The 14,462-nt window shown below is 51.8% G+C and overlaps 4 protein-coding genes across 4 annotated transcripts; 1 reads left to right on the top strand and 3 right to left on the bottom strand.

Annotated features, from left to right (window-relative positions):
• Positions 1-36: 36 nt before the first annotated feature.
• On the top strand, positions 37-2,258 carry H6S33_010580 (uncharacterized protein; the record flags this gene model as incomplete). The annotated part of the gene is made up of 3 exons (XM_044842434.1): positions 37-520; positions 578-740; positions 824-2,258. 3 exons carry the CDS (start codon positions 37-39, stop codon positions 2,256-2,258), a joined length of 2,082 nt encoding a protein of 693 aa, XP_044696510.1.
• A 3,006-nt stretch (positions 2,259-5,264) lies between these two features.
• On the bottom strand, positions 5,265-5,660 carry H6S33_010579 (uncharacterized protein; the record flags this gene model as incomplete). Its single annotated transcript, XM_044842423.1, has 1 exon — positions 5,265-5,660. The coding sequence occupies one exon, from the start codon at positions 5,658-5,660 to the stop codon at positions 5,265-5,267; it is 396 nt and encodes a 131-aa protein (XP_044696509.1).
• Positions 5,661-8,133: 2,473 nt separating this feature from the next.
• H6S33_010578 (uncharacterized protein) lies at positions 8,134-9,450 on the bottom strand (the record flags this gene model as incomplete). Its single annotated transcript, XM_044842412.1, has 1 exon — positions 8,134-9,450. One exon carries the CDS (start codon positions 9,448-9,450, stop codon positions 8,134-8,136), a length of 1,317 nt encoding a protein of 438 aa, XP_044696508.1.
• Positions 9,451-12,963: 3,513 nt separating this feature from the next.
• H6S33_010577 (uncharacterized protein) lies at positions 12,964-14,203 on the bottom strand (the record flags this gene model as incomplete). Its single annotated transcript, XM_044842400.1, has 3 exons — positions 12,964-13,104; positions 13,165-13,475; positions 13,531-14,203. The coding sequence occupies 3 exons, from the start codon at positions 14,201-14,203 to the stop codon at positions 12,964-12,966; spliced, it is 1,125 nt and encodes a 374-aa protein (XP_044696507.1).
• Positions 14,204-14,462: the final 259 nt, after the last annotated feature.

The raw sequence follows: 14,462 nt of genomic DNA, 5'->3' as shown, positions 1-14,462 counted from the left end.
CATAAACTCCTCGACACCACACGAGCAGGCCTCGTCATGTTTGGCTCCGAGTTCGACTTCAAGCGGACTCACCCCGAGAAGCGCCCGTACGACGAGGAAGAAACACCTTCCGAGGATCCTGACTCGTACTCCGACGATGGCTACACCCTCCGCGACTCGTTCGAAGAGCCCCGCAGCGAGAAGATAAAGGATGAGAGCTTTGGGGCGAGGAAGAATCCGAAGCGGTCATGCGCCGTCTACTTCTTGCTCCTTACCTGTGGGCTGTTGGTGTTCACTCTGCTGGCCCCGAGAGGCTTCTACAGCGGCAGACTTAGAAGGCCCTGGAAGGATATTGGGGTGGAGGATGCGATCGAGGGGTCGGAAGGTGGTGTGAAGGCGCCGTTGAATGTGTTTCAGGTGTATCCGCCGGTTAGGGTGGGCGCGGAGTTCTTGCCCGCGTCGTATGAGGGGAGAGGGAAGGAGTGCAGTGTTGTGCTGATGGAGCATGAGTTTGGATGGAGCTATGGGAAGCCTTTCGTTGGTGAGTTCTTCGCAAGCTCTGTTTCTACTGTAACGGAAAGCTAAGAGTTTTGTCTAGGGAGCTATACACCGCCGAAGTGCAGATGGACACATGTGCTTTTTAACCTCACCATGACTTCGAAAGGCAGGCAATTTGATAGGCTTGCCATGCTGTTTCTTGGAGATGTTGAGGTCTTCCGGACGAGTACTGCAGAGCCCACACAGGCTGGTATTATCTTCAAGTATGCCCCCCCCCCCCCCCCCCCCAACCTTAGCCCTGCTCAATCTCAATAGCTTAGGGAATATCGATTAAACTTTGGAACAGCTACATGAAAGACATGACCGCCTACACGGCGCTCCTTAACCAGCCCCAAAAGCTGATCTTCGACCTCGGAAACCTCGTGGACTCCACCTACACCGGGACATTCACCGCAACCCTCACCGCAACCTTCTACACCCCACCCTCAACCTTCTACACCCCACCAACGCATCCCTCAAGATCCCCGCTCCACTCACCGGTACCCGCAAACCAGATCTTCCCAATCTCCTCCCTCTCCTCCGCCACAAACCAGCCCTCCCACTTCCTCCTCCCCCGCGACCGCGCCACCACACCACACACCCTCCCCCTGAACACCATCCGCGCCACCGTCTCCCTCTCCGCCTCCGGCAACGCCGACGAAGAGTTCTGGTACACCAACGTCCCCAGCGCCTACACACACACCTTCCCCGGGGCGCCCCTCCCTGGCGCATCCCCATTCCGGGAAGTCCAGCTCCTCATCAACGGCGAGCTCGCCGGCGTCGCATGGCCCTTCGCAGAGATCTACACCGGCGGCATCAACCCCGCGCTCTGGCGCCCCATCGTTGGCATCGCCGCATACGACGTCCCCGAGTACACCATCGACATCACGCCCTTCCTCCCGCTCATCCTCGGCGCCCCCGCCACCTTCGAGATCCGCGTCGCGACCGCCGACCCGGACGAGGAGATCGCAAACGACTGGATCGTCTCCGGCCGCGTGTTCGTGTGGACGGATCCCAGCGAGGACTGGATCACCACGGGCGCGCTGCACCGCAGATCACTCGGCGCCACGGCGTTCAGCACAACAACGGAACTCACGACCGAAGACGACGGAAACGTAAATGCGACACTGTACCACCTCATCACGGCGCAGCGCGCGCTGTCTCTCACGGCAACTATCAACACCTCGGCCGGCCCGCGCGCGGCAACATGGTCGCAGGGCCTCAGCTACGCCAACACAAACCGCGTCAGCGCCGGCGGCACGACCCAGTGCGTCGAGCAGGTTACGCAGGGGAGCTCCGCGGCCACAGGGAAGGCGAGTACCTTCCGGTGGCCGCTCAGCGTGAACACGACGTTCTTGGTGGACCCGGCGCGCGGCAACTTTACAATCTGGGCCAGTGTCGACCGCGCGGTGTCGGAGCGCGGTGAGGGCGGGGTGTTCCCGCGCGGCGGGAGTATGGAGACTAGGCAGAATGGGACGGCGGTGTTTATGAGTGGTGGGGGCGGGGCGTGGGGGGAGACGGAGCAGAGGATGGCGTGGACGGGGACGCCGGTGCATGGTGAGGGGGTGGGCGGGTATGGGAGGAGTGTGAGGGCGGAGGCGGGAAGGGTGGTGAGGGATTGGGAGTGGGTTAATGAGTTGTTGGTGCAGAAGGATTTGGTGGTGGAGAGTGAGGGTGACGAGATGGTGTTTGTGGATGAGGAGAGGAGTGTGAGGAGTTTCCTCGGTAGGGGGCCTGGCTAGTAGTATTGGTTGATACGGTAAGCATGAAATTTGTTTTTTCGGTCTCTTTATTTGTGTTCTGGACATAAGCCAGTTTGGATTGTTGGATAATACAGGACTTTTCTGTTTTGCGGCGGGGGGTTGAAACCCCCCGAGGAGACTAATGAGGTATGAGTAAGATGCAGGGCATGCATTGTAATGAGAATAATTGGCCCCCATAAAGACCGTCGCTAGCCCAGGATTTTGAGTGCAGAAAGCGCAATCCCGCATACCAGTCTTTCTACTCTCTCTCTGCCTGTCCAAAGAGGGGAGGGACAGAGTAAAAAGATTGGTATAGTGTGATACATGATATAGTGACTTAGAGACCCCGCGGGAAGTTTTGCTCTTAACTGGGGTTGCGCCGGTGTGCCCTGTGTGCCTATGTGTGCCTGTATCACTTATTCTGGGTACCAGCCAGGCCTTTATGGCCACTTTTCACTTTTACCAGGCCAGTAAAAAACGAAAAGGAGTGTAGTATTTCTCCGACCGTGCCAGGACTATCCCTTAAACCGTCAGGATTGATAGAAATCCCAGCTACTAGCCGCATCTGGTAACCATGATCTATTAAACGCCGTGAGTGAAGATATGAGCACAGCCCCCACATCCGCGAGCGTGCGAGTATGCTCACACACTGCGCTGAATTGAGAATACCTACTATTTACAACTAGTAGCTGGGATTTAATTTGGTACTGACTGTTTAAGGGATTTTATGAGTGCTGGCCCCCATGTCCGGGCCATCGTCTCATTCCAACTATCCCATAAACCGTCGATAGCGATGCTGACACCCCTAATGTGAGACCGAAAGCCACAGCACAATTGGGTAAAGGATCAGCAAAACGACAAACCCCATTGGATCTAGCCACCTCTTGGCATTTATCGAAGGGGTGTCAGCATGGTTTCGACGGTTTAATAGGTGTTGAATTCGGCGCTAGGGGTTGGGTGTAGGCTACTTCATGAATAATCACTCGGTGTGTCCTCCCCTTCGACCAGGGGGTGAAGAGGCCCACCACCGTCTCGGGCGTCTGGCCATCACAGCGCACACTCCACTTGAGAAGTAAAGTATAGACGGGCGAAGCATGACCGCGAGTCTTCCTGACGCGTTGTGGACTCAGCCAGCCGAAAAGGCGGGAGGCACTAGCACCCAAACCGGCTAGTCCCCTCCAACAGCCCTTGGCGTTCCTGGGCGTTCAAGTAGGAGTCCAGGTCCCTAACACACATGGGCGAGTGGCCTAGCGGTTAACACTCGCCCCCCGGAACACCGTGTGGTTGTGCCTGGCCTTTGAACGTCTATAGAAGGTCCGTGGTTCAACCCGGGGGTGGGGGTAGTAGATATGGGTCCGGCCATATCTGCAGTACCTTTTGTTCTTTTTATTTACAGTTTTTTTTTTTTTTTTTTTTTTGCGTCGAATATGTGTCTTTTTTTTTTTTTTTTTAAGTGGACAGATGGATAAGGCGACGTAATTGACATCATCGAGATACATGTGTGCGTACATATGCTGGATATAGATATAAATACATGTAACATCCGTATTCCCGAGCCCATTTTCTTCCTCTCGCCATGTAGTTCAATACCCTTTCTAAATACATGCAGCCCAACACCCGGTCACAGCAGGCTACTGTCCATAACAATATGGCCACTATCAAAACAAATCATAGCAATGACAGGCTACTATGACACCCGTATGCAAGCCATACCAAAGCCCCGAGCTGACGTGTGTTGGGTTCTATGCTCTCCATGAGTAAAGCTGTTGCTCTACTCGGAGGGCTCACGATATAGAGGACTTCTGACTGGAGGATGGCGTACGGTAGCTTCTAAGGATACAGCCCACCTTAGGTAGGCGAAAGATCTCGGCTGGGATCGAATGGGTATGATAGAGATGTCTGACATGTTTATGTAGGTTTGGTTCTATATTCTATAAACTGACTTCGATTCAATATTGTAAATGCACGTGGCTGTTCAAGGCGAGATCAGGTATTATCTCGCTCGTCTTGAATACAATCAACGAACAACAAAACTACATCGCTCCTCTCGAGTGAATTATCAATCAATCGCTCGTCTCGAGAAGGTTTAAGAAGTCGAGTGAGGAGTTGTGCGCCAAGACTAAACAAAAGATTTTGCATAACGAGGCCTATACCTACTCCTCGGTATGTACTGCTATGATGCGATGTTTTCTGTTTGGGAGACTGATGGATGAGTTACTAACGGTTGGAGATAAGGTATAATCTCCATGCTCGGAGCTCGATGAACTAGGGTTTCTGCCAGCAGTTTGTTATTAGCATTGATTTTACTAGCACGTTTTGGGAATCGCAAAGCCTGTCTCGGAACTGGGGAGATTCGGTCTTGAGCTGTTCGAAAGCTCACAAGACATATTGTCTTATGGAGAACATCTTGATCCTGACTTCAATTGAAGGATAATTTCGTATGCTCACGTCCTTAGGAGAAACACAGTATCGCTCTATTAACGAACACCTATATTAATCAAGATATTACAGCAGAGGGGTGGTTGATAGCGGTGAATAGCAGGGATAGATGTGTCGAGTGATATTCTATGATTAGCACCGCCGGACGCAAGGGACAAGGATGATCCTCAGTAAGGAGATTCTCATTTTCTGACCGGTTTGCAGAAGCTCTTACTCCCAAGAAGCGAGGACCACGGAGGGGTGCCTTTGCGTGGTCCTACATGGGCGGGAGTTGAGTCAGAAGCACTGGCTGGCAAGAACATCACGCATGAACACCGATATCATCCAAGCTCTCAAATTATCCATTAAGAGCCAGAGAGGTAGACGACCAGCTGCATTTAAGAACAGTCCCCCCAACCAGAAAGAAAGAAAGCGAAAAGAAGAAGAAACCAGCCAAAAACAGAAAGAGAGAGAAAAAAACGGAAAGGAAAAAGGAATCCTAAAACTCCCCAGATAAAAATACATTCCCAATCACAATCCAATCCAATCCATTTCCCCACCAACCAACCAGCCAGCCCCTCCTCCACCTCATTTCTTCCTACTCCCCGACCTCCCCCCGCCCCCCGCCCTCTTATACGCGCCCCCGCCCACCCCAGCACTCGAGCTCGTCCGCTTCAGCAGCACCTCGCGCTTCTTGTACTCCAGCCCCATTCCAACCGCCAACCGGTCCGCGGTGCACAGTATCTTCTGCCCCCGCTGCTGCTGCTGCTGCTCTCCCCACTGCTGCTCCCCAGCCTGCTCATCCCGAAAGCTCGTGTACACCTGCTGCGGCGCCTCCCGCGAGTATGACGGCGGGGGATCGCGGGGCTCGCGGCGCAGGAGGGGGATGGCGTCGTCGTGGTTGCTGGAGCGCAGGCGCTGGTAGGCGTCGGGCGTGGAGAGCTTGTGGACGAGCTTTTTGAAGGTGAGGTTTGTGTTTGCCATTTGGACGCTCGTGTGTGTGTGTGGCTTGGGTTTGGAGGCTTGTAGGTACTAGGTACGTACTGCACTGTGTGTGGTTGTGGCACGAGGGGTGGTCTGTACAGCTGTCTGTGGTCTGTACGTGGTGGTCGTGGTGGTGGTGGTGGTGGTGGGACGATGTAATGTGTGGCAACGAGCGATTGGTAGGACGGAGCTGGATGCTAGTGTGTGCGTTGGGTTATTTCTGCTACCCTGACCCTCACGGGCAGAGATCCTCAATTGTATTGTTGGTGGGCCGTCATGGGCTGGACGGGAATGTCGTCTTGAGTCTGTACATGTGCACAGTCATTGCGGAGCTAGAGGACGCACGCGTGCCACGCTAGTGGATTGGCTACGATAGGTGTAAAGACATAGAAGTGACACCATATTACACTACCAGTGGTGCCTTTGTGTTTCCTCACATCAATAGGCGGTGGTAGTTACATGTATATAGGGCCCGGGCATATATGGGACGCTAGCTACTACATGTATGTAGCACTAATAATGGCTGATAAAGCAATTAACACTAGCACCAACACCGGCTTCGACACTTGTTGTCCTGCACTAGCATTGGGGTGTGTCTATAGCAGATTAGTAGGGTAGTTGGCCATCGAATGTGTTGTTGATTGTGGTCAGTCATTGCGGTGGTGGATGTTGTTAACAACTGCATTGTTAACGTTTCATTATGTATATGTAGTTTGGACGTTGTTCTAAGCTATCTGTACTTTTGTATGTATTAGAGGTACATGTAGTTTGGCCTCTAATCTGTACTTGTGACTATAAAGAGGGAACTTTCGTCTCTCTCCTCTTTGTTTCTACTCATACAATACAATACGTTTTCTACGCTCTGGGTTCTTCACAGAGATGATCTCAGAAAACAACTATCACCCCCAATTCGCAGCAAGGTCGAGGGCATGGATATTTATGCTACCTATTGAGATTGACCAATTATTTCTAGTGGTGCTTTTGAGGGCTAATACTATGGCGTTTATTTGTTGGCTGGCTTAGCTTGGTAGATCGAGCATGATCGAAATGCACCCCCCTCCCCCCCCGGGGGACCTGGCCGAGCAAATATCGAAACCCGCACTCGGCCCGCTACTGTTTGCCGTGTTTCGGTCGGCTGGGGAGGTTAGTTATCCGGCCGAGGAAGTGTATGGTGCTGCTGCAGATCACGATGCCACTCCACACAACTCTACACGTCGCACCCTCCCGTCAAAACTGCAAACACCGCCACGATCACAAATTCTCACTCGCAGCCAACACTCGCCACCTAGTAACGTTAGGGTTAGGGTTCTTGTTGCACTGAAAGACATAGCCCGTGGGCCTACTCTATTGACACTACCAAACAGGGATTGGTATGTATCCATACTCTGTGTTTCACCATATTTCTCCGGCTTTGTGTACCTGAGGATATCTGCATCTTTATTTCGACCCGACGGTACGTTTCAGATATTATCGGACGGGAGGTTGAGACGGGTGGTAGGTTGAAACGGGCAACGTCGTCACCACTATACTGTTCTCGCGTATGTATAGCCACAGCTGGTGCTGGTGCTATTAATACTGCACGTCTAAACACTTGCCATTGGTGTTTGTTCGGGTTCTGATACTCACCACTCTAACTCGCCAGCTACTACTATTATAACCGCGCCCGCTAGTAAGCACTTTATATTGTACTAACCAATCACGGGCCAGTAAACCAATCACCCCCCCCCCCCCCCCCCAAGGTTCGAGGGCGCGAAATGTTCCAGGTCAGCTCTTCAATATATGACGTACACATACCCGGATCTGGCAGAGAATAGGACAGGAACCCTTCCGTGTGGTACGTAATACGGCACCTGCCCGTATTTTTCAGTTTTCAGCCGCTGAGGGTAATATTAAGGTTGTGTGACGATAGGTTTTAGAGTTCCGCGGCCGGGTTTTTTCTTTTCTTTTGTGTTTAGGGGGTTTAGGGGCTGCTGTGCATGTGCAGTTGTTTTCCCACTCTACTTGAGGCAAGTTTTGGGAGTGCTTTACATAATCGGGCGGGTTGGTGATGCATTAGTTGGGAGTTATAGGCGACTCCTCACATCGAGTGATAGCCCATGCACCGCCCAACCGCCCAACCGCCCAGCCACCCAACCACCCAACCACCTAACCACCCAACCACCCGCTCTGTAAGGAGTCGCTCAAATCACACTTTTCACACTTCTCAGCTGAATTCAAGGCACAGGCACAGGCACAAGCATAGGCACAGATTCTAATATGCAATACAACCACGCTATGGTATTCATCTCCACCCCCCCCAAAACCAAAAATAAAAATACAAAAAAGCTAACCCCCGGAAACCCGCAGGCCGCTCCAAAAAGAAGTGAGAAAAAAATAAACACAAAATAATATCTACAAGAACAATAAAAAAACAAGCACCGCTATTTTATACGTAACCACCACACACCACTCTCCGGGAGCTGCATGGCGTAATCTACAAGTAATGTCTCTTCCTGTGCGCCCTTCCGCCGCGGCGGTGACCATGTCCACCATATGCGTGTGTCGGCTCCGCAGCCACCTCGCTGGCGGGGGTCGAGTCGTCAACAACGACCGTCGACATAGTCTCGCCGGCGGTGACAGAGACGGTTGTGTAGCTCGTCACGAGGGTGGTGTATGTGACTGTTGTGGCCACAACGACGGGTGCCTGGGTAGGCGCTTCGCCGGCTGGTGCGCTGGTCTTAGCTGGGACGTCCTCGGCACTGGTCTCCGATGGGACGTCCTCGGCGCTGGTCTCAGCTGGGACGTCCTCGGCGCTGGTCTCAGCTGGGACGTCCTCGGCGCTGGTCTTCGATGGGACGTCTTCGGCGTCGCCGTTGGAGGCGGGGGTGCTGGTGACGGCGTACGCCTTAGTGGTTGTTGCGGGTGCGCGGACGGAAGTGGCGGCGACCTGGGAGGTGTATGGGGCGGCGGTAGAAGCGCGCGTGGATGACGCTTTGGTGGAAGGGGTAGAGCCGCTTGAGCCACCAATGGTAGAGGGCGCAACACCAGCCTTGAAGGGAACCAGGTCCTCCAATGGCGCGGGTCCAGGAACAGTGTAGTCGCTGAAGGTGCCCGAGGGCGAGTTCCAGATGTCGTAGATCATACCGGGCGAGCTCATCGAGACATATCCGGGGATACTGACGGTATCCGGGTTTGTGCCTGAGGATCCCTCGACGGTGGCCTGGATACACCCGACATAGAACTGCGGCTGCTCGAGTCCGCCCATGGACGCAGGCCCGGCGTTGTTGAGGGTGATCATCTCTGCGCGGATCAGGTAGTCGCCGGGCTCGATGTTTGTCGGGATGATACCTGCCTGGGGGGCGTTGGCCAGACGGATGCGGTCGCTGCAGAATGTACCGGCGGAGTCGAGGCCGTCCTCGGAGACCTTGAACCAGCCGTCGCCCTCGCCCTCGGCGGTCGACGAGTCGCTGACCTTCTTCATGTAGACTGAACAGGGCCCTTTGTGCGAGTCGTCGGTGACGCCGACGGGGATGGAGCCGTCCTTGAGTGGGTAGTCGGCGGGGGCGATGTTGCGGTCAGTGCGCCATTCGTAGCCGACGACGTCGCCGGCTTGGACGACGCATTTTTTTTTGGCGAGGCCTTGCACGGCGTTGCATGCCATGTCGCTGCTGTTGATGTCGAGGATGGGGTTGGCGGAGGCGGCTTGACGGACGCAGTCGGGGTCGGCGACGCCGTTGATGTGGAAGTGGGTGACGAAGTTGTGGGCGAAAGCGGTGCCAGCTAGGGCGAGGAGAGGGAGTGCGAATTTCATATTGAATGGTTTACTTGGGGTTTTCGTTTAGTTGAAGCGGTGATAACCAGTATTGATATAGATGCGTGAGGTAGAGAGTGGATAAAGGAACTCTTCAAGAGTTGTGCCTTTCAAGATGCTAGATCTAGGGAAAGAAGAAACGAACAAGGAGTGAAGTGAGAGAACGTGGAGGTATCTGCCCGCTGGGTGAAGAACTAAAGAACCATTCAATCTGGGGGGTGGGAATACTCAGTATTTGTATTCAAGATTTCTCCCCTCACAATCATGAAAGTTGATAGGTCGACCTGTGCAACCCCTCTCGAGATGACCCCATCCCCTCGATCCATAGGTTCCAGAATTAAGGATCTAGATTCTCTGAAGAGATGCACCTACATCCCCATCCCATCACAGACATCTCCCCCTGAGCAGCACAGGGATGGCTCTGCAGAAAACCGCGCGGGATGGACCCAATCCTGTGGTTGATGATTGGCCCTCGTAGCGGGCTGCAGCTGAAGTGTTGCACAACTTTAACCGTTCTGAGATCGAAACGTTAATACTTGCTTCTTCCCCCTCCCCTTACACTTTGAAAAAAAAGATTGGCTCTGCTGGGTTGAAACATATTACTGGTGTGTTTGTGCAGGCCAATCGGGAATATGGTGTCGCTAGAGTAGCCCAAGTTGCATAGCCCGCTGAAAAGGGAACTTTGAACGTCAACCACCATGACATTGATGGCAAGGTCCGTGACATCCTCCATTCATTCTTTTTGTTCTTTTCTTTCTTCCTCTATGTGTGTGACGAGTGAAAATTTTCAAGATCCTTGTTGGATGTAAGCCTTGAATTTTCCCACTCAGCGCCATAATGTCTTTCAAGGTTACCCCCCCCCCCCCCCCCTTACTAAGTCAGTCGGCTGTTTTTCAAGAAGACAGACTCCCAAATTCCACGGCGGGCATGCAGACGGTGGAGTTAGAGTTACAACTACCGCTCGCTCTTACTACACGCAGGCACAGCGATATCCCGGCTCAGAAGGCACCTTGGGCAAGTCGAGTAGAGTACGGGCATGTAATCGACCTAAGAGATTTCCCTCGTATTTCCCAAGTCCATGATCCAAGCTGCCGTATCTTCAGCCCTGAACCAGTGAAAAAGCAAATCTCCCCTACCCCCCCCCCCCTAAAGTAGGTACGGGTCGCTTCGTTTCATGTTCGCCCTCAATGGCAGCCGTCAGCCAACCAACCCCATGCAACGAGACCAGGGCTTGGCAGGGGTACATACATAACACTCATTCAGATACCATTAGGCGAAAGCACCAACCGGGCGTTACACGAGACACTCTTCTGCTAGCTGCTTGATACGATTAGGTATTTGCGAGATGAATTGGGTGCTTGTGGCGCGAGCTGAGGGAGCTGAGGTGCGATGAGGAGGAGGAGGAGGAGGAGGAGGAGGATGGGGGAATGAAGGTAAGGATATGGCCTGGGGTTGATGTCGTCGTTTGGGAGACGGGGTACAAGGAGGTTACTAATTCTTAGTCTTACTACATACCAGAAAGGGTAGGAGGTAAGGGTGCTCAGAAGAACCTATGTACCTGGTTAACAGCTTACTAGTGGCTGATCCGTCGCCGGGCACGTGGAAATGGTTATCGATAGCTTCCTATCTGGGAATTAAGAAATTGAAGCATGTGTTAGTATTTCGACAGGTGAACCCCCCCCCATCTTGGCTCCCTTCTCACTTGGCTTTGGAGAAATAACTCTTAGTCACAAGTTGCCGAACAAAATCTCCGAATATAAAGTGCTTGATCGACAAGGTACTTACTATCGTTCACGGGGCATTAACGGATACTAGATATTGAAGGACAAGCCAAAAAAGAGACAGCCAGGCCAAGTTTTGCCTTCAATCCGTCAATACCCAGTGTCCGCCAATGCCTGAGTCGAAACTCTATATGCCGGATTGCCGGTATTCTAAGGATTTCGTACCGGATAGCAAAAAATTCCGGGGTAGCAAATTGATCTTGCAAAAGGAAAAATAATATTCTCAAAAGAAAGACACCCAAGCCCAATTTTACCTCCGATTATTGGTCAAAAAGCCCCTGTCCGTCAACGCGGTGACTCAGTATCCGTCAATACCCCGTGAACGATACTATTGAAATATGCGGGCGCCCGTATCCGCTTATCGCTTTGGTGCTTACATGCAAGAGAGAGGAAGAGAGATTTTGTCGATTATGGATCGGATATCTCATCCGCACCTATGTTGTCTTCCACGATACTAGGTACTCTCCAAAGTGTTCTCTGCAATAACACGGCTCCAATATCCTCAACCCCATCCTTCTTCCCGCCGCGCCACGATCCAATCTACCCACCACCCCCAACCCTCGCCCGCCCCCACCTACATCCCCGCCAACGGCACAGACCACCGCCCCAAGTTTCACACTCTGAAATTATGTACCAATACTACCACGGAACCCACGGCAAACCCAAACCACCCGCTGTCTGTCTGTCTGTCACGTCATGTTAAACTCGTGGCCGACAAACAAGGATACCCCAACTATTCACCAAACGCTCCGTTTATGAGATAAGGACCGATGCGCGACGGGCAGCCTCCAGCTAATGAGTACATAGCAAATATGCACTACCTATTGGAGGAAAGTGAAGATTGCATTTGTTTACATTAGGCACTCCTGTGTAAGTATGTACTCTCTACTAAATTATGCACGCAAGGGGAGGGGGTACGGTCGAGGATCAACGAAGAAACAGCGAACAGGCCTAGGGGGCTTTCCGCCAGCTAGCAGAGAAATCTCTGATGCGCGGCGTACTGCGATGTTCTATACCACATCTCTCCCTGGTTGGTTCAAAACAGTCTCTTGTTGGTTGCCCAGCGATCTTCATCCTTGGCTTGGTATTCCAACTTCAACCTCGTGGCGAGGGTCTCGAGTTGCGAGTTGCGAACCGTATCTGACTCCCAAGGTACCCAGTCAACACGCTAGATCGACGTTGCACCCCAAAAGGAAAGAAAGGTCGAGTGACACAACTGTCTACGCACTTTCTTCTTACAGACACATCGGACCACTATTTCCAACAAAGACACCAACCGTAGTACATACCTGCGCCTTGTGGCGTTTTCATCACTAGGGCCCGCTTGTTACCGTTGGACGTAAGGCTGATTGGATTGGTTGGTGCCTGGGAGATTCGAGGATCGTGGGGTTGGGTTTAGCGAGTGATTCTGTGTGAAGCAACGGATTTCGAACCTGCCTGAAGAAGGCAGCTTAGTTCATCGGTCATATAGGGAGGGATCTTCATTGATTGACATCAATTGTTGCCTTAACGGGTATCTACCCTTATTTCCTACTAAAGCCTTAAATCTCAAGGAACGACATTGGAGAAAAGAAAAACTGATATCATGGCTGACGGCTAGGATCAAATCATCCTGATAAAATAATAAACAAAGGTTGGAACGAAATAAACAATCAAGAAAACAAACACCCAAAATCATAACATCTAAGAAATATAGTCAAAGCCACCCCATTCTCATAGCCTCCCCCCAAACCTATTCTCTCTCAATAATGGCGTCAAGCTCGGCTGCGCTTCGTACACCAGCAGCGGGATTATGATCGGTCCCTCCTACTGGGGCATTGCATTCTGGGCATTTGACCTCTACCATCGGCCTCCCACAATCGCCCACAGCGAACTATCAAATTACTAGTTAGTAAAAGCGCTATGTATGAATGATGTAAAGTCGAGAGCTTACCGGGTGTCCATTCTGACAATAGTACCAACGGCCAGTGGAAAATTCAAACCTCAGACTTCCTTTCATAGCTCTCACCACAGTCTCCATTTCTTGGTCGGTAATGTCTTGATAAAAGGTACCGCCGCTCAGTTGTTTCCGAACAACCTCGAGCGTTTCCTTCATGTCGTCTACTCCTGTGAACTGCCCCTCACAAACCTTATCGGCTTCATCTAGATATGTGGTTGCTTCTTTGATAGCTTCATTCAATTTCTCGAAGCTATTTGGATCTCGTGGAAGTTGGCGCCAGATAGCTACCATTTTTACAAATATAACTATAAAGATTCCTTAGTCACAAAGAATAAAATGGGGTGCTCACATGGTACGAACCTATAGCATCAACCTCCGGACCAGGAAGGCTTTCAGCTCTAGCAGCATTTATATTGTTTTGGCAACTTTTCATAGAGGCCTTCGCCTTTCTTGAAGCGCTTTGTGAAATAAAGTCAACCAAGACCTCCGTATTATCCACTCGATTACTTAATCTGGTTTGTCGGATTGTGCCAAAAAGAGATTCGTCTATGGGGCGGCTAGCCCTTAGAGGCTCCCTGGCCTTGGATTTAAGGTAATGAGCTAGCAAAGCATTCTCAGTAACCATAAGAAGGTTGGAACGGGAGCATAGTATCGTCGCAAGTAACTCCAGGCGTGTATCCGGACGGAAGTAAAGAGTTGCTCCAATTTGTTTTTCCGAAGTACTCGAAGCTTTACGGGTGACTGTGCTTTGATACAGCCGCATTGCTGGCTGCTGCTGCTCTTTGGTCGTTTTCACAAAGCTTTTCAATCTAGTTGAGATATTCTCTATTTTGTCAAGCCTCTTTGCCAATTCAGCCTTCTTTTCAGTATGTGTCATGTGAGCCTCTCGCCATAAGTCTGTGTCTGTGGGGGATAAGGTCTCATGAAATGCGTCCCGGGATTTGATAAGCTCACTCTCAAGTCCAACTAACTCTGATTTAAGCTCTTCATATCTGGTATATGCACTAGCGAGGAACCCTCTGGTCATTTCCATGATCGCCGCGCGATTGATTACTCGTCCATAACGGCGAACACTGTGCTGCAGCAAAGGCTGACGACAAGAAGGGCATTTTGGGACTTGCTCATCCAGTCTCCCTGCTGGATCAATGTACCCATTATAATGTCCCTGACTGTCCCTAGAATATACGTTGTCAAGTTCTAGATAGCCATCCAAGGTTTCTCGAGTAAAGAAGTGGCCACAGGACAGCACGAGTATGGGGTTTTCGTCGAGGTCGATTGAACTGTAGGGAGCA

This window comes from Morchella sextelata (genome assembly GCF_020137385.1).
Source record: "Morchella sextelata strain SCLS chromosome Unknown scls_5, whole genome shotgun sequence".
NCBI classification, from domain to species: Eukaryota; Fungi; Ascomycota; class Pezizomycetes; order Pezizales; family Morchellaceae; genus Morchella; species Morchella sextelata.
This window is presented reverse-complemented; position numbering and strand designations above follow the sequence as displayed.